At 44.2% G+C, this 20,174-nt stretch overlaps 1 protein-coding gene across 2 annotated transcripts in view; it reads right to left on the bottom strand.

Annotated features, from left to right (window-relative positions):
• The window catches only part of LOC109882836 (CD9 antigen), a 39,910-nt gene continuing 19,736 nt past the window's right edge, over positions 1-20,174 (bottom strand). For both annotated transcript variants that reach the window (XM_031794895.1, XM_031794896.1), the window contains exons 2-8: positions 12,155-12,257; positions 10,185-10,282; positions 8,797-8,871; positions 8,519-8,605; positions 7,266-7,322; positions 7,066-7,149; positions 1-4,521 (exon numbers count right to left, since the gene is read on the bottom strand). In XM_031794895.1, the coding sequence (XP_031650755.1) occupies positions 4,456-4,521; positions 7,066-7,149; positions 7,266-7,322; positions 8,519-8,605; positions 8,797-8,871; positions 10,185-10,282; positions 12,155-12,257 (570 nt within the window). In that variant the 3' untranslated portion in view covers positions 1-4,455. The remainder of the gene's footprint in view (positions 4,522-7,065; positions 7,150-7,265; positions 7,323-8,518; positions 8,606-8,796; positions 8,872-10,184; positions 10,283-12,154; positions 12,258-20,174) is intronic.

Genomic DNA, 20,174 nt, shown 5'->3' on the forward strand with positions numbered 1-20,174 from the left:
GATTTAAATTAGATTTAATAAGAGATCAAAATACACCTTATGGAACAGTAGGGACTGTGAAGAGACACACACACACAGGCACAGACACATGCATACACACACAGTCACAGACACATGCATACACACACACACGTGTATTGTAGATATGTGGTAGTGTTGGAGTAGGGGCCTGAGGGAAAACACTGTGTTGTGAAATCTGTGAATGTAATTGTATTGTTTTTAAAACCTTAAATTTTGCATGAACCCAGGATGGGGATCCATAATAATAAATTCGACATACAAATACAGGTTTGCATTTAAAATTGTGCAGCAACAGCACGGTCAAATTAAGATACAGCATCTGTAATGTCTGACTATCATGATTGAGATTGTGTGTGACTTCTGAAGATGGATTCACATTCTGATAAAACAGAAAAGAATGAAAAAGTAGAGAGACGAGGAGAACGGCAGTAAAGAGACAAGTGGGTAAAACAGTTTAAAAGTGTATTAGTTGAACAGAACATCTATCTTCCTGAGCGGCTCGGAAAGCCATCTGAACTCAAATTACATCAGCCATTAAAATGAGAGAATAAATTAACACACAATCACAGACAGCGGAACTGCAACAGGTCTTTAGGGAATAAGATTCAGTACAAAACAACTGTATTGTCCTTCACAAGGAGGAGATTAGTGACCTTGGCATTAGGCTTGGGTAGTATACTGTATACCGGGGTATTTGAAAATAGCCGTTGGATGCTTTTTTTATACCTTTGAAACTATTTTTTAAATCTGATTTTGAATATTTGTATCTATTTTAAGTAAATACCTGCAGTTAGCTTGTGTAATGCGTTAGGAGATAAAGAAGATCGCATTCCTAATTTCAGCGGTCACAAAAAACATCTCCACGGTTGTCCCCAGTCACGTGGTTTAGAAGCACACAATGACTAGAGACCGGAGCCTTGCAAGTCACTCACTGTTATACACCAGGTGATCTAGTTACCGTAGGGGATTCACAACTAAATGTCAGCCAGCTAGATATCTTCTAACTATTAAAAGTTAACTGTCAACAATGTGCTAAAATGCTCTGGAGTTTTGCATTGGTTTGCTAATTTATTAGCTCGTTAGCTATCTAGCTAAGTGCTTAGCTTCTTCCAAAATCAAGCTTCACTTGGTAGCAGCAGAGAATCCCCTGAGCTGGGATGTCTGTCCTGCAATAGCTTAGGTCAGAGACTATAAAATTTTCGCAATGCGCTCGTTAGCATTTATTTACTATTCTCTATGGGATTTTACATGTACCTGTTAGCATTGCTAACCTTTAGATTACAGGAGGTGGGGTTTGAAAATAGCAGCCCTTGTGTTCAGTGCCGGCATTCCCGAATATTCCGGTATGGCACAAGGTCGGTATAAAAAGTGTGACAATCTGGATACCACACAAGCCTGCAGACTATTATTTTCAATAGCGTTTATATAATATTTATTTTGGGGTGGGTTAGGGGCACAGGGAGGCTGAGTACTACACAACTGCCTAGAACTATTTATACCATGGCATTGTTGAATACTCCTTTTCTGATTGGCTTGAAGTGCATTCTAGAACGTGCATTATTTCTCTATAACGCACGGTATATCAGCACGGTAGAATTCAAACGCTACAGTTCATTCTTACATGTTGTAATAGTTGAGCTGCTTTTAAAAGCAAAAGGCGAATTGAAAACATTACTAGCATTGTTGAATTCGATTGTCATAATGGAAAGCTAGGACAGATGGTTTGGTTAGTTAAACTAGCAAGTCTGTTTGTTTGGTGTCCAAGGCAACTACTGTAGCTATCTAGTAAACTTGCTAGCTACTTCAGTGGATGTTAAAACTAGCGGCTAATGTGTTAAGTTATAGCCGTGGTATGAAAGGGATATTCATTGATTGCTTATTATTATTATTATCATCTCGTTGATTATCCCTTACACGTTAAGTATGACAATAAGAAACAAGTTAAGTGTAACTAAAATAAATCTAAGATGTGTCAAATCAGTGATCTCCAGCTATGCATTTGGTTTGCTAAGTTAGCTATAGGTCAAGATCAATCTTCTTGGTTACAGCAGAGACATTCTAGCCTGGGTGCCAGTGTCTTTAGCTAATCCACTTATTGTACTCCTGGTCACTGCCAAAGAGACTGACCTTTCTGCCATCTTCAAATATCAACATTCTATCATTAAATGAGCTTGAGGCGAAGACAGGAGTTGATCCTGATTCGATAACCCCTCCAATTTATCCTCCAATCACAACAATTATCCAAATATTGGAACTATCACTTTTTTTCTCTCTCCACAGAACACATTGGTATCCAGTTGCTAAGCAACCATTTTTTTGTTTGTCCAAATGAAACCAGTCTGTCAAAAGTTGCTAGCTCACTTGTAAAAACGAAATAAATACTGTAATTCACACCAAAATAACACTTTGAATTGAAACCTAAAAACACAAGAACTTACCTAGCTAACAGCTCAATGTTTTGAATATGACTTTGTTCTTAATTATAATTACATTTTGTCATGGAAAATATTAATAATGTTATTTCCAACAACCAATGAGCAACTCCGCCATAGATCCAGCTGCATATTGAGCGTTGAGATAGCTGATTGGCCAGTCTCTTTGGCGATGACATGGAGTGGCAAGGAGTGGAACGTTGGCTAAAGAGACTGTTACCCAGACTAGAGACATCCAATCCTCTCCTGGATCTAAATCCCTATTGCCCAATTTGTTTTGCGTGTCAACCCCCCCCCCCAATATATATATATATATTTCAAATAGCGCCCCTTGTGTCCACTTCTGGTAATACCGTATAATACCGGTATGACCATCCGCCCCAATCCTGTAACCATTCCCCAGGTCGTTGCTGTAAATGAGAACGTGTTCAGTCAATTTACCGTAAAAAAAAAACAAAAAAACAACAACAACAAACATCAAATGAAATCTGATTCCTTTTAGATTGCACTACGTCTGACCGTATGGGCCCTGTTAAAACAGTGTGCAATATCAAGGGAATAGGGTTACCACGGTTACACTGTTACCACGGTTACACCACCACCACCACTGTTACCACGGTTACACCACCACCACCACTGTTACCAGGGGCGTCTGCCTCGCAGAGCTGGCTGTCACAATGGCCACGCTCCAGGCTAACTACATTGCCATACGCCTGCCAGATTTCACAACACTCGGAATGGTGTTTGACACATCAGCTAAAGCCTCATCACATGATACAGCCATCTAATGTCCGACTGTGTAGTCGATGACGTGGGACACAACCATTGGTTGATGCAATGCAACGTTTGTAATGTAGTTGGTCTGGAAGGTGACCATCGTGTCAACAGTCATGTCACTAGTGCTACTTGTTGGCCAAAAAAACCCAATATATATATATATATATCACCTACAGATGTCTTTTAAAACCTTACAGTGTAATGTCTTGGAATCTAGTTGCCGGGCAGTTTAGATATTACTACAAACTACTGAACTGATTCATTTTTTAATATGTTTGTTTTGTGTTTTAAAAAAAAAGGCACGTGAAGAGAGTGTGCTGGCTGTGGAAAAGCTTTGTCATGATGACTACAGAACGTACATAGAAGTGGAGATGTCAGTGGGGTGGGAGGACTGGAGTACTGGAGGAGGGCTGTTGAGGGGAACTGGAGGAGGGCTGTTGAGGGGAACTGGAGGAGGGCTGTTGAGGTGGGGAACTGGAGGAGGGCTGTTGAGGTGGGGAACTGGAGGAGGGCTGTTGAGGGGAACTGGAGGAGGGCTGTTGAGGGGAACTGGAGGAGGGCTGTTGAGGGGAACTGGAGGAGGGCTGTTGAGGGGAACTGGAGGAGGGCTGTTGAGGGGAACTGGAGGGGGACTGGAGGACTGGAGTTGGGCTGTTGGGGGGACTGGAGGACTGGAGTTGGGCTGTTGGGGGGACTGGAGGACTGGAGTTGGGCTGTTGGGGGGACTGGAGGACTGGAGTTGGGCTGTTGAGGGGGACTGGAGTTGGGCTGTTGTGGGGGGACTGGGGGACTGGAGTTGGGCTGTTGAGGGGGACTGGAGTTGGGCTGTTGTGGGGGGACTGGAGGACTGGAGTTGGGCTGTTGAGGGGGACTGGAGTTGGGCTGTTGTGGGGGACTGGAGTTGGGCTGTTGTGGGGGGACTGGAGTTGGGCTGTTGTGGGGGGACTGGAGTTGGGCTGTTGTGGGGGGACTGGAGTTGGGCTGTTGTGGGGGGACTGGAGTTGGGCTGTTGTGGGGGGACTGGAGTTGGGCTGTTGTGGGGGGACTGGAGTTGGGCTGTTGTGGGGGGACTGGAGTTGGGCTGTTGTGGGGGACTGGAGTTGGGCTGTTGAGGGGGACTGGATGAGTGGAGTTGGGCTGTTGAGGGGGACAGGAGTTGGGCTGTTGAGGGGGGACTGGAGTTGGGCTGTTGAGGGGGGACTGGAGGAGTGGAAGCTCTGCCTGGTTACATGATCTCCCTGCTGTTGCGGATGGCACAGCACAACACCATACTGAAGATCATCCCTATAACCTAGAGATGGAAAGAGAAAAAGAAAGAAAGAGAGAGAAAGAGAGATGAGATTACACAGATCCAAAGAATTCAAAAACAAATCCAATTTTGATAAACTCTCATATCTACTGGGTGAAATTCCAGTGTGCATCACAGCAGCAAGATTTGTGACCTGTTGCCACAAGAAAAGGGCAACCAGTGAAGAATAAACACCATTGTAAATACAACCCATATTTATGCTTATTTATTTTCCCTTGTGTACTTTAACCATTTGTACATTGTTAAAACACTGTATATAGACATAATATGACATTTGTAACCTCTTTATTGTTTTGAAACTTCTGTATGTGTAATATTTACTGTTAATTTTTATTGTTTATTTCACTTTTGTATATTATCTACCTCACTTGCTTTGGCGATGTTAACACGTTTCCCATGACAATAAAACCCCTTGAATTGATAGATCGAGGTAGAGAGGGAAAGATGTCAATAATATTTTGTCTTTCATACCAGGTCACGTGTCTTCTCAGTCATGTTGACACTGGTCCACTACCAGGTCATGTGTCTTCTCAGTCATGTTGACACTGGTCTACTACCAGGTCATGTGTCTTCTCAGTCATGTTGACACTGGTCCACTACCAGGTCATGTGTCTTCTCAGTCATGTTGACACTGGTCTACTACCAGGTCATGTGTCTTCTCAGTCATGTTGACACTGGTCTACTACCAGGTCATGTGTCTTCTCAGTCATGTTGACACTGGTCTACTACCAGGTCATGTGTCTTCTCAGTCATGTTGACACTGGTCCACTACCAGGTCATGTGTCTTCTCAGTCATGTTGACACTGGTCTACTACCAGGTCACGCGTCTTCTCAGTCATGTTGACACTGGTCCACTACCAGGTCATGTGTCTTCTCAGTCATGTTGACACTGGTCTACTACCAGGTCATGTGTCTTCTCAGTCATGTTGACACTGGTCCACTACCAGGTCATGTGTCTTCTCAGTCATGTTGACACTGGTCCACTACCAGGTCATGTGTCTTCTCAGTCATGTTGACACTGGTCCACTACCAGGTCATGTGTCTTCTCAGTCATGTTGACACTGGTCCACTACCAGGTCATGTGTCTTCTCAGTCATGTTGACACTGGTCTACTACCAGGTCATGTGTCTTCTCAGTCATGTTGACACTGGTCTACTACCAGGTCATGTGTCTTCTCAGTCATGTTGACACTGGTCCACTACCAGGTCATGTGTCTTCTCAGTCATGTTGACACTGGTCCACTACCAGGTCATGTGTCTTCTCAGTCATGCTGACACTGGTCTACTACCAGGTCATGTGTCTTCTCAGTCATGTTGACACTGGTCCACTACCAGGTCACGTGTCTTCTCAGTCATGTTGACACTGGTCTACTACCAGGTCACGTGTCTTCTCAGTCATGTTGACACTGGTCTACTACCAGGTCACGTGTCTTCTCAGTCATGTTGACACTGGTCCACTACCAGGTCATGTGTCTTCTCAGTCATGTTGACACTGGTCCACTACCAGGTCATGTGTCTTCTCAGTCATGTTGACACTGGTCCACTACCAGGTCATGTGTCTTCTCAGTCATGTTGACACTGGTCCACTACCAGGTCATGTGTCTTCTCAGTCATGTTGACACTGGTCTACTACCAGGTCATGTGTCTTCTCAGTCATGTTGACACTGGTCTACTACCAGGTCATGTGTCTTCTCAGTCATGTTGACACTGGTCTACTACCAGGTCATGTGTCTTCTCAGTCATGTTGACACTGGTCTACTACCAGGTCATGTGTCTTCTCAGTCATGTTGACACTGGTCTACTACCAGGTCATGTGTCTTCTCAGTCATGTTGACACTGGTCTACTACCAGGTCATGTGTCTTCTCAGTCATGTTGACACTGGTCTACTACCAGGTCATGCGTCTTCTCAGTCATGTTGACACTGGTCTACTACCAGGTCATGTGTCTTCTCAGTCATGTTGACACTGGTCTACTACCAGGTCATGTGTCTTCTCAGTCATGTTGACACTGGTCTACTACCAGGTCATGTGTCTTCTCAGTCATGTTGACACTGGTCTACTACCAGGTCATGCGTCTTCTCAGTCATGTTGACACTGGTCTACTACCAGGTCATGTGTCTTCTCAGTCATGTTGACACTGGTCTACTACCAGGTCATGTGTCTTCTCAGTCATGTTGACACTGGTCTACTACCAGGTCATGTGTCTTCTCAGTCATGTTGACACTGGTCCACTACCACTGCTATAATGTATTGTTGTTCTCATTAATATTGTTGTTGTTGTTGTTGTTAATGGTAATCCCATGTCCACTACTACTATTATTGAAAGCCTTATTGCTGTTAGTCTCACAATTTTTGTAATGGAAAGTATGTAAGTGAATAAAGTCTATTGAATTTTGAGAGAGAGAGCGAGAGAAAGAGAGAGAGAGACAGAGAGAAAGGAAGGAGACATTGTTGGAGAGTAATTTAAAGTAGTGTGTTTATGTGTCTGTCTGTGGGAGAGAGACAGACTCCCCAGTCCTGTTCTCACCATGACTCCAGCGATGCCGATCCCCACGTAACCGATGATGTAGAGTTTACTGTTGAAGAACTCCTTGATGCCCACCTCACAGTCCTACACACACACACACACGTTAGAAACAACATAAAGATTTAAATTAAAGTTCCAATCTTTTGCCCAAGTTAGCGATGATGGCTATCGAGGTAGTTATCTACTGTTATTAGTCCCACCTTGGTATCAGCTGGGGCCTCAGGGCAGAAGCTCTGGGACGTCCCACAACAGTTGAGCTGCAGGGGGAGAGGGAGTGTGGATGTTACCATGGTTACGGATAGTCCTGAATGAATCGTGAATAATGATGAGTGACTAAGTTACAGATACACAAATATCAAACCCCCAAGACATGCTAACCTCTCCCCATTACAATAACAGGGGAGGTTAGCATTTTATATCATACCCCCAAGACATGCTAACCTCTCACCATTACAATAACAGGCTAGCATCTTATATCATACCCCCAAGACATGCTAACCTCTCCCCATTACAATAACAGGAGAGGTTAGCATTTTATATCATACCCCCAAGACATGCTAACCTCTCCCCATTACAATAACAGGAGAGGTTAGCATTTTATATCATACCCCCAAGACATGCTAACCTCTCACCATTACAATAACAGGGGAGGTTAGCATTTTATATCATACCCCCAAGACATGCTAACCTCTCACCATTACAATAACAGGGGAGGTTAGCATTTTATATCATACCCCCAAGACATGCTAACCTCTCCCCATTATAATAACAGGGGAGGTTAGCATTTTATATCATACCCCCAAGACATGCTGACGATTAATTCAGGATTATCCGTAACCATGGTAACATCCACATTAATGTAGAAGTGTTTAGAAACATATTCTGTTATTTACAACAAAAGTGACTCCAAAATGACACAATACATTATTTATCATCTCATTTCTATTGGACACAAAATAATCTGAAACACAACCAAAACAAACAGCAAATGCATCCAACAGGTTTATAGAGTCACAAGTTTGATGTAGTTCATTGTGTGATAGGAATATGGGACCAAATACTAAACTTCTGACTACTTTTATACACGTAAGTGAATTTGTCTCAATACTTTTGGTCAAAATACTGTAATTTCTAAATGATTGATCAGATATGGAGATACTCTCAAATTATAGTAGAACCTCCACAAAACATGGTCCCAAACGCTGTCTCACAAACACCCTCAAATTAAAGCTGCCAGTCTGCACTTCAACCTCATAGTCATTGTTTAATTTAAAATACAAAGTGCTGGAGACAAAATAACAAAAGAAAATGTCACAATAATTATGGAGGGTAAATCGGTAGTTCTACTAGAGTTGAGTATCATTGAAATCAACAATATGCATCTATCGTATGGACTATTGTTTTCAAGCATCGTTTTTTCACCAGAAATAATGTCAAGCGTTAATGTACTTACAACTCTGTGGTAAGAGTTTTGTATCATTGTGTTGTTTTTGTTGTCGTTGTAGGATTTGATGTAATAGTTCTGGACATCTTCGATTATCTGTGAGAAAAGAATCAGACAAGACCATAAAAACTAAAATAATGATTATATTCTGACAGGTGGCGTTACTGCGACGCAAACGCTCGTCCCTTAGCGCGACAACTCCGTCTGATTGGTTATCTGAAGTAAGACAATAAATGACAGTTGGAACCACAATAGCGTGGTGGAGTGGTGCGGTGTATTATGGGTACCTTGTCTTTGTTCAAGAAGCCAAACACACCAGCAGCAACCTCTGCGCCAAAGATTATCAGCAGGCAGGCAAAGAACTGAAACACAAAGACAGGTTAGAGTGGACTGTTTCCATGGTTTCTGATCTGGAACACAAAGACAGGTTAGAGAGGACTGTTTCCATGGTTTCTGATCTGGAACACAAAGACAGGTTAGAGTGGACTGTTTCCATGGTTTCTGATCTGGAACACAAAGACAGGTTAGAGAGGACTGTTTCCATGGTTTCTGATCTGGAACACAAAGACAGGTTAGAGTGTTGGAGTGGGCCCCTGGCTGTCTGTAAATGATGTCTGAGTGATTGAGTGTTCCCCTGGCTGTCTGTAAATGATGTGTGAGTGATTGAGTGTTCCCCTGGCTGTCTGTAAATGATGTCTGAGTGTTGGAGTGTTCCCCTGGCTGTCTGTAAATGATGTCTGAGTGATTGAGTGTTCCCCTGGCTGTCTGTAAATGATGTCTGAGTGTTGGAGTGTTCCCCTGGCTGTCTGTAAATGATGTCTGAGTGATTGAGTGTTCCCCTGGCTGTCTGTAAATGATGTGTGAGTGTTGGAGTGTTCCCCTGGCTGTCTGTAAATGATGTCTGAGTGTTGGAGTGTTCCCCTGGCTGTCTGTAAATGATGTCTGAGTGTTGGAGTGTTCCCCTGGCTGTCTGTAAATGATGTCTGAGTGTTGGAGTGTTCCCCTGGCTGTCTGTAAATGATGTCTGAGTGATGGAGTGTTCCCCTGGCTGTCTGTAAATGATGTCTGAGTGTTGGAGTGTTCCCCTGGCTGTCTGTAAATGATGTCTGAGTGTTGGAGTGTTCCCCTGGCTGTCTGTAAATGATGTCTGAGTGTTGGAGTGTTCCCCTGGCTGTCTGTAAATGATGTCTGAGTGATGGAGTGTTCCCCTGGCTGTCTGTAAATGATGTCTGAGTGTTGGAGTGTTCCCCTGGCTATCTAACAATAATAATAACAACATTGTGCTGTCTGCTTTGCTTAATATAAGGAAGTTGAAATGGCTTATACATTTACTGTTGATACTTCAGTATATTTAAAACCAAATACTTTTAGACTTTTACTCAAGTAGTTTTTTACTGAGTGACTTTCACTTTTACTTGAGTCATTGTCTATTAAGGCATCTTTACTTTTACTACAGTATGAGAATTGGGTCCTTTTTCCACCACTGATTGAGACCTAGTAAAAAGGCCTATAAGTGACTTATAAGCCCACTGACGAACTACAAATTAGTGGCTAATGTGTGTACTTCTAAAATACAGCGTTACTGACGATTCTGAGTTCAGTCAAGATCGGACTAATTATCTAGCTAGCTAGCTTGATTGTGTTTTCTGCCCCTCGGGGAAGTGTGTCAACTCACCGACCCCAGCAGACACTGGGACTCTCGTATGGCTCCACAGCAGCCAAAGAATCCCACCAACATCACTAGACTGCCCGCTATGATCAGGATATACACACCTGGGTGGGGGGGGGGGGGGGGCAGAGAGAGAGAGAGAGAGAGGAAAACAAATCAGATGAAAGACCATTCAGGGTATTATATATTCAGCCAGACTGTTGCAGTTCCCAGGAGCACCAGCAGAGGGCAGCATTAGACCACAAACAACACGATTATCAACCAGATCATATGCGAGAGAGCTTTACAAGCTGAACATCATGTGCACTATACAGACATAATGTAGTGACCAGCAGGAGAGACAGTATTATAACTGTGGACTAAACAGACATAATGTAGTGACCAGCAGGAGAGACAGTATTATAACTGTGGACTAAACAGACATAATGTAGTGACCAGCAGGAGAGACAGTATTATAACTGTGGACTAAACAGACATCATGTAGTGACCAGCAGGAGAGACAGTATTATAACTGTGGACTAAACAGACATAATGTAGTGACCAGCAGGAGAGACAGTATTATAACTGTGGACTAAACAGACATAATGTAGTGACCAGCAGGAGAGACAGTATTATAACTGTGGACTAAACAGACATAATGTAGTGACCAGCAGGAGAGACAGTATTATAACTGTGGACTAAACAGACATCATGTAGTGACCAGCAGGAGAGTCAGTATTATAACTGTGGACTAAACAGACATCATGTAGTGACCAGCAGGAGAGACAGTATTATAACTGTGGACTAAACAGACATCATGTAGTGACCTGCAGGACCAGTGACCAGCAGACAGAGTGTCTATAGACTAACTAACCATATAGTTGACAGCATGTGTCTATAGACTAACTAACCATAGTTGACAGTGTGTCTGCCTATAGACTAATCATATGTCCTTTGTATGTTGGGCCATTCTTGATACACACAGGAAACTGTTGAACGTGAATGTTCTTGACACACTCAGACTGGTGTTTTGTACACTGACTGGACATGCAGATATGCATCTGTTGGGCCCCGATACCGGTTGGGCCCAGATACCGGTTGGGCCCAGATACCGGTTGGGCCCAGATACCGGTTGGGCACAGATACCGGTTGGGCACAGATACCGGTTGGGCACAGATACCGGTTGGGCACAGATACCGGTTGGGCACAGATACCTGTTGGGCACAGATACCTGTTGGGCACAGATACCGGTTGGGCACAGATACCGGTTGGGCACAGATACCGGTTGGGCACAGATACCGGTTGGGCACAGATACCGGTTGGGCACAGATACCGGTTGGGCACAGATACCGGTTGGGCACAGATACCGGTTGGGCACAGATACCGGTTGGGCACAGATACCGGTTGGGCACAGATACCGGTTGGGCACAGATACCGGTTGGGCACAGATACCGGTTGGGCACAGATACCGGTTGGGCACAGATACCTTTAAAAATAAAAGGGAGGGGCGTGGATCAGGAAACCAGTCAGTATCCGGTGTGATCACCATTTGGCTCATGCTGCGAGACACATCTCCTTGGCATCGAGCTGATCAGGCTGGTTACACGCGGTCTACGATTGCGATGCTGGTTGGAGGCGGCTTATGGTAGAAAATGTAACATTAAATTATCTGGTACCAGCTCTGGTGGACATTCCTGCAGTCAGCATGCCAATTACACATACCGTCGAAACTTTTTATTTTACAGTGGCCTTTTATTGTCCCCAGCACAAGGTACACGTTGTGTTTAAATTTCTGTTCAGTATAGGGGCGACAACGTTGTATAGTATTGGACATCGCTGTTTTCATACAGTTTATAAGCAGACATTTTAGTGACCCTCTCTGACATTAATGTCACTCCTCCATGCTCATTGGTTCATTTATAGGCCTCCTCCAGTCCCATTGGCTAACTCACACATCCCCTCCCTACTGATTGGCTGATTCCTGTCCCTGTACTCACCATAAAAGAAGGTGTCTGGCGCTCCGTCTCCGTTCAGCAGAGCGACAGTCTCAGGATCGAACCGCAACCACAGCCCGACTGCAAGGACCAACGAGCCCATCAACTAGTAGAGAGAGGAGAGAGGGGGAGTGAGAGTGACAGAGAGGAAAGAAGATAAGAGAGATATAGTTAGAAGGCTATTTGTGTCTTACTCACATTTCCCCTCAACACCAGACCATCAGCATACATCACACTCCCTCTCCTCTCGGCATTTCCACGGTAACGGAAGTACACTTTCATAATGTATGCCAAGAAAACTGATTCCAAAAAGTGTAACAAACCATTCAACTCTATGGACAGGGGCTTACTTTGATCAATTTACACGTGCGTTTCACAAAAACTAATTTAGTTTAATAACTGCGACAATGCAAAGTATGGTGAACAGAATTTCGCTAAAAAATCTCCCTCTGGGTTTAAAAAAAAAAGAAGCACTTTTAATGTTTTCTATCTGGGATTTACATTCCATGATGTCTGCAGAGAGAATGATGCGTCAGCTATGACATCACACCTCGACAGGTTTTCCTTTGGTTACTGAACTACAGGAGTTGGATCAACACCCGGTAACGGAACTGATCTGTACTATACAGAAAGGCATAATTATGGACATGAATATCCTTCTCTTCATGGTAATTTATGCTAAATAGGAACACACTTATTTTTGCATATTTGGGGTCTACACACCAGCTATTGTCGTAATTACCTCCTTCCATAAACAAGACCACATTTGGTTGGTCCGAACCAGACCAATCTGAGCCAGTACCGTAGGAAGTCAATACAGTACAGTAGTTTAGTACAGAACTTTAGTACAATAGTACAGTACAGTAGTTTAGTACAATAGTAGAGTAGTTTAGTACAATAGTAGAGTACAGTAGTTTAGTACAGTACAGTAGTTTAGTACAATAGAGTACAGTAGTTTAGTACAATAGTACAGTACAGTAGTTTAGTACAATAGTACAGTACAGTAGTTTAGTACAATAGTACAGTACAGTAGTTTAGTACAATAGTACAGTACAGTAGTTTAGTACAATAGTACAGTACAGTAGTTTAGTACAATAGTAGAGTACAGTAGTTTAGTACAGTACAGTACAGTAGTTTAGTACAATAGTACAGTAGTTTAGTACAGTAGTTTAGTACAGTAGTTTAGTACAGTACAGTAGTTTAGTACAGTAGTTTAGTACAGTAGTTTAGTACAATAGTAGAGTACAGTAGTTTAGTACAGTAGTTTAGTACAGTAGTTTAGTACAGTACAGTAGTTTAGTACAGTACAGTAGTTTAGTACAGTACAGTAGTTTAGTACAGTACAATAGTTTAGTACAGTAGTTTAGTACAGTACAGTAGTTTAGTACAGTAGTTTAGTACAGTACAGTAGTTTAGTACAGTAGTTTAGTACAGTACAGTAGTTTAGTACAGTAGTTTAGTACAGTACAGTAGTTTAGTACAGTAGTTTAGTACAGTACAGTAGTTTAGTACAGTACAGTAGTTTAGTACAGTAGTTTAGTACAGTACAGTAGTTTAGTACAGTACAGTAGTTTAGTACAGTACAGTAGTTTAGTACAATACAGTAGTTTAGTACAGTAGTTTAGTACAGTACAGTAGTTTAGTACAGTACAGTAGTTTAGTACAATAGTTTAGTACAATAGTACAGTACAGTAGTTTAGTACAGTACAGTAGTTTAGTACAGTAGTTTAGTACAGTACAGTAGTTTAGTACAGTAGTTTAGTACAGTACAGTAGTTTAGTACAATATAGTAGTTTAGTACAGTAGTTTAGTACAGTACAGTAGTTTAGTACAGTACAGTAGTTTAGTACAATAGTTTAGTACAATAGTACAGTACAGTAGTTTAGTACAGTAGTTTAGTACAGTACAGTAGTTTAGTACAGTAGTTTAGTACAGTAGTTTAGTACAGTACAGTAGTTTAGTACAGTACAGTAGTTTAGTACAGTAGTTTAGTACAATAGTTTAGTACAGTAGTTTAGTACAATAGTTTAGTACAATAGTACAGTACAGTAGTTTAGTACAGTATATACTTTTTTGGGAGGGATTAAGGAGAGCAGTGTGTGTGTGTGTGTGTGTGTGTGTGTGTGTGTCCTAGCTCGTCTACAGTGAGGTTTATTAACCCAGGTATTTTTGGACAGTGGAAATATCTGGCTGTTAAGGCCTTTTTATTGAGGGAGTTTTACAGTGTAGGTTTTAATGGTGTAGTCTAATGGTCAGTTCAGTGTAGTCTAATGGTCAGTTCAGTGTAGTCTAATGGTCAGTTCAGTGTAGTCTAATGGTCAGTTCAGTGTAGTCTAATGGTCAGTTCAGTGTAGTCTAATGGTCAGTTCAGTGTAGTCTAATGGTCAGTTCAGTGTAGTCTAATGGTCAGTTCAGTGTAGTCTAATGGTCAGTTCAGTGTAGTCTAATGGTCAGTTCAGTGTAGTCTAATGGTCAGTTCAGTGTAGTCTAATGGTCAGTTCAGTGTAGTCTAATGGTCAGTTCAGTGTAGTCTAATGGTCAGTTCAGTGTAGTCTAATGGTCAGTTCAGTGTAGGCTTTAATGGTGTAGTCTAATGGTCTGTTTGTGAGGGTAATTTCCATCAGCGCTAAGGGGGGAGGGGGGGGGGGGTGTAGCTCCAAGGTCTGTTATAGTGGCTTAATAGCAGAGAGGGGGAGGGGGGTGTAGCTCTAAGGTCTGTTATAGTGGCTTAATAGCAGAGAGGGGGAGGGGGGTGTAGCTCTAAGGTCTGTTATAGTGGGTTAACAGCAGAGGGAGAGGGGGGAGGGGGGGTGTAGCTCTAAGGTCTGTTATAGTGGGTTAACAGCAGAGAGGGGGAGGGGGGGTGTAGCTCTAAGGTCTGTTATAGTGGGTTAACAGCAGAGAGGGGGAGAGGGGGAGGGGGGTGTAGCTCTAAGGTCTGTTATAGTGGGTTAACAGCAGAGAGAGAGAGAGAGAGTCGGGGTGTAGCTCTAAGGTCTGTTATAGTGGGTTATCAGCAGAGAGAGAGGGAGAGGGGGGAGGGGGGTGTAGCTCTAAGGTCTGTTATAGTGGGTTAACAGCAGAGAGGGGGAGGGGGGTGTAGCTCTAAGGTCTGTTATAGTGGGTTAACAGCAGAGAGGGGGAGGGGGGTGTAGCTCTAAGGTCTGTTATTGTGGGTTAACAGCAGAGAGGGGGAGGGGGGGTGTAGCTCTAAGGTCTGTTATAGTGGGTTAACAGCAGAGAGAGAGAGGGGGAGGGGGGTGTAGCTCTAAGGTCTGTTATAGTGGGTTAACAGCAGAGAGAGAGAGGGGGGGGAGGGGGGTGTAGCTCTAGGGTCTGTTATAGTGGGTTAACAGCAGAGAGAGAGGGGGAGGGGGTGTAGCTCTAAGGTCTGTTATAGTGGGTTATCAGCAGAGGGAGAGAGAGGGGGAGGGGGGGGTGTAGCTCTAAGGTCTGTTATAGTGGGTTATCAGCAGAGAGAGAGGGAGAGGGGGGAGGGAGGGTGTAGCTCTAAGGTCTGTTATTGTGGGTTAACAGCAGAGAGGGGGAGGGGGGTGTAGCTCTAAGGTCTGTTATAGTGGGTTAACAGCAGAGAGAGAGAGAGGGGGGAGGGGGTGTAGCTCTAAGGTCTGTTATAGTGGCTTAATAGCAGAGAGGGGGAGGGGGGTGTAGCTCTAAGGTCTGTTATAGTGGGTTAACAGCAGAGAGGGGGAGGGGGGTGTAGCTCTAAGGTCTGTTATAGTGGGTTAACAGCAGAGAGAGAGAGAGAGAGGGGGGGTGTAGCTCTAAGGTCTGTTATTGTGGGTTATCAGCAGAGAGAGAGAGGGGGAGGGGGGTGTAGCTCTAAGGTCTGTTATAGTGGGTTATCAGCAGAGAGAGAGAGGGGGAGGGGGGTGTAGCTCTAAGGTCTGTTATAGTGGGTTAACAGCAGAGAGGGGGAGGGGGGGTGTAGCTCTAAGGTCTGTTATAGTGGGTTAACAGCAGAGGGAGAGGAGGGAGGGGGGGTGTAGCTCTAAGGTCTGTTATAGTGGGTTAACAGCAGAGAGAGGGAGAGGGGGAGGGGGGTGTAGCTCTAAGGTCTGTTATAGTGGGTTAACAGCAGAGAGAGAGAGAGGGGGAGGGGGGTGTAGCTCTAAGGTCTGTTATAGTGGGTTAACAGCAGAGAGGGGGAGGGGGGTGTAGCTCTAAGGTCTGTTATTGTGGGTTAACAGCAGAGAGGGGGAGGGGGGTGTAGCTCTAAGGTCTGTTATAGTGGGTTATCAGCAGAGATAAAGGGAGAGGGGGGAGGGGGGGTGTAGCTCTAAGGTCTGTTATAGTGGGTTAACAGCAGAGCGGGAGAGGGGGGAGGTGGGGTGTAGCTATAAGGTCTGTTATTGTGGGTTAACAGCAGAGCGGGAGAGGGGGGAGGGGGGGTGTAGCTATAAGGTCTGTTATAGTGGGTTAACAGCAGAGAGAGAGAGGGGGAGGGGGGTGTAGCTCTAAGGTCTGTTATAGTGGGTTATCAGCAGAGAGAGAGGGAGAGGGGGGAGGGGGGGTGTAGCTCTAAGGTCTGTTATTGTGGGTTATCAGCAGAGAGAGAGGGGGGAGGGGGGGTGTAGCTATAAGGTCTGTTATAGTGGGTTAACAGCAGAGAGAGGGGGGAGGGGGGGTGTAGCTCTAAGGTCGGTTATAGTGGGTTAACAGCAGAGAGAGGGGGGGGGGGTAAACAGAGAAAGAATGAAGATGAAAAGAAAGTATGAGAGTGAAAGAGGAAGGACGGGTGGGGAGGGGCAAACCCCATTGTATCTGATGAGAGAGTGGAGGGAAGGGGGGTTTAACCCTGTTGTACGATGTTGTTTAACAATTCTCTCCCTCTCTCCACATATATAACCATCCTTTACAGAGGGGTTGGCTACAGACAATGGTGTGCCTAAATACAGCTAGGTACCACAGCCCAAAGGGTTTTACTCTTATGTCTGACCGTGGGTGACCACACCCACTCCTCCCCCCACGACAACTTTGCCACCACCGCTGAGGGAAAAAATAAATCATAGGGGAAACACTAGTGTGTTTTTCATCTCCTAAAATGGCTTTGCATTCTGTGCTGGAGAGACATGCAGGCACATGGGCACATTCATTCAGCAGCCTTTACCAGTGTCAGAACTACAGTTGAAGTTGGAAGTTTACATACACTTAGGTTGGAGTCATTAAACTCGTTTTTCAACCAATTCACACATTTCTTGTTAACAAACTATAGATTTGGCAAGTCGGTTAGGACATCTACTTTGTGCATGACACAAGAAATGTGTCCAAAAATTGTTTACAGAAAGACTATTTCACTGTATCACAATTCCAGTGGGTCAGAAGTTTACATTCACTAAGTTGACTGTGGCTTTAGACAGCTTGGAAAATTCCAGAAAATGATAGGTAGGCTAATTGACATCATTTGAGTCAAATTCAAACTCAGTGCCTCTTTGCTTGACATCACAGGAAAATCCAAAGAAATCAGCCAAGACCTCAGAAAAAAAAAGTTGTAGACCTCCACAAGTCTGGTTCATCCTTGGGAGCAATTTTCAAAAGCCTGAAGGTACCACGTTCATCTGTACAAACAATAGTACGTAAGTATAAACACCATGGGACCACACAGCCATCATACCGCTCAGGAAGGAGATGCGTTCTGTCTCCTAGAGATGAACGTACTTTGGTGTGAAAAGTGCAAATCAGTCCCAGAACAACAGCAAAGGACCTTGTGAAGATGCTGGAGGAAACAAGTACAAAAGTATCTATATCCACAGTAAAACGAGTCCTATATTGACATAACCTGAAAGGCGCTCAGCAAGGAAGAAGCCACTGCTCCAAAACCGCCATAAAAAGCCAGACTACGGTTTTCAACTGCACATGGGGACAAAGATCATACTTTTTTGAGAAATGTCCTCAGGTCTGATGAAACAAAAATAGAACTGTTAGGCCATAATGACCATTGTTATGTTTGGAGGAAAAAGGGGGATGCTTGCAAGCCGAAGAACACCATCCCAACCGTGAAGCACGGGGGTGGCAGCATCATGTTGTGGGGGTGCTTTGCTGCAGGAGGGACTGGTGCACTTCACATCATGAAGCAGGAAAATTATGTAGATATATTGAAGCAACATCTCAAGACATCAGTCAGGAAGTTTAAGCTTAGTCGCAAATGGATCTTCCAAATGGACATAACCACAAGCATACTATTAAAGTTGTGGCAAAATGGCTTTAATGACAACAAAGTCAAGGTATTGGAGTGGTCATGACTTCAATCCTATAGAACATTTGAAGGTAGAACTGAAAAAGCGTGTGCGAGGAGGCCTACAAACCTGACTCAGTTACACCAGCTCTGTCAGGAGGAATGGGCCAAAATTCACCCAACTTATTGTGGAAAGCTTGTGGAAGGCTACCCAAAACATTTTACCCAAGTTAAACAATTTAAAGGCAATGCTACCAAATACTAATTGAGTGTATGTAAACTTCTGACCCACGAGGAATGTGATGAAAGAAATAAAAGTTGAAATAATTCTCTACTATTATTCTGACATTTTACATTCTTAAAATAAAGTGGTGATCCCAACTGACCTAAGACAGGGAATTTTGACTTGGATTAAATGTCAGGAATTGTGAAAAACTGAGTTTAAAATGTATTTGGCTAAGGTGTATGTAAACTTCCGACTTCAACTGAACATCAGCTGATCTTTACCAGTGCGTCAAATTTCTTCAGCCTACTGAGGTTAAAGAGGCACTGTTGCGCCTTCTTCACCATAATGGCTGTGTGGGTGGATGCGTCCGTGATGTGTACACCGAGGAACTTTAAAAAAACTTCTCCACTACTGTCCTGTCGATGTGGATAGGGGGGTGCTCCCTCTGCTGTCCACAATCATCTCCTTTGTTGAGGTGACATTGAGTGAGGTTATTTTCCTGACACCACACTCCGAGGGCCCTCACCTCCTCCCTGTAGGCTGTCTCGTCATTGTTGTAATCAAGCCTACCACTGTAGTGTCGTCTGCAAACTTGATGATTGAGTTGGAGGCGTGCAATGGCCACGCAGTCATGGGTTAACAGGGAGTACAGGAGGGGGCTGAGAGCGCACCCTTGTGGGGCCCCAGTGTTGGGGGATCAGCGGGGTGGAGATGTTGTTTTCTACCCTCACCACCTGAGGGCGGCCCGTCAGAAAGTCCAAAACCCAGTTGCACAGGGCGGGGTCGAGACACAGAGTCACGAGCTTAATGAAGAGTTTGGAGGATACTATGGTGTTAAATGCTGAGCTGTAGTCGATGAACAGCGTTCTCACATAGGTATTCCTCTTGTCCAGATGGGTTAGGGCAGTGTGCAGTGTGGTTGAGATTGCATCGTCTGTGGACCTATTTGGGCGGTAAGCAAATTGGAGTGGGTCTAGGGTGTCAGGTAGGGTGGAGGTGATATGATCCTTGACTAGTCTCTCAAAGCACTTCGTGATGACGAGAGTGAGTGCAATGGGGCGATAGTCATTTAGCTCAGTTACCTGACAATGGTGGCCCTCTTGAAGCATGTGGGAACAGCAGACTGGGATAAGGATTGATTGAATATGATTGAATATGTCCGTAAACAGACCAGCCAGCTGGTCTGCGCATGTTGAGGCGCAGCTAGGGATGCCGTCTGGGCCGGCAGCCTTGCAAGGGTTAACACGTTTAAATGTTTTACTCACGTTGGCCGCGGTGAAGGAGAGTCCGCAGGTTTTGGTAGCAGGCCATGTCAGTGGCACTGTATTGTCCTTAAAGCGAGCAAAGAAGTTGTTTAATTTGTCTGGGAGCAAGACGTCAATGTCTGCGTTGGGGCTGGTTTTCTTTTTGTCTTCCGTGATTGACTGTAGACCCTGCCACATATGTTGAATTGCAGCTCTACTTTGTTTCTATACTGACGCTTAGCTTGTTTGATCGCCTTGCAGAGGGAATAGCTACACTGTTTGTATTCAATCATGTTTCTGGCCGCCTTGCCATGATTAAAAGCAGTGGTTTGCGCTTCCAGTTTTGCGCAAATGCTG

Source organism: Oncorhynchus kisutch, linkage group LG17 (genome assembly GCF_002021735.2).
Source record: "Oncorhynchus kisutch isolate 150728-3 linkage group LG17, Okis_V2, whole genome shotgun sequence".
NCBI classification, from domain to species: domain Eukaryota; kingdom Metazoa; phylum Chordata; class Actinopteri; order Salmoniformes; family Salmonidae; genus Oncorhynchus; species Oncorhynchus kisutch.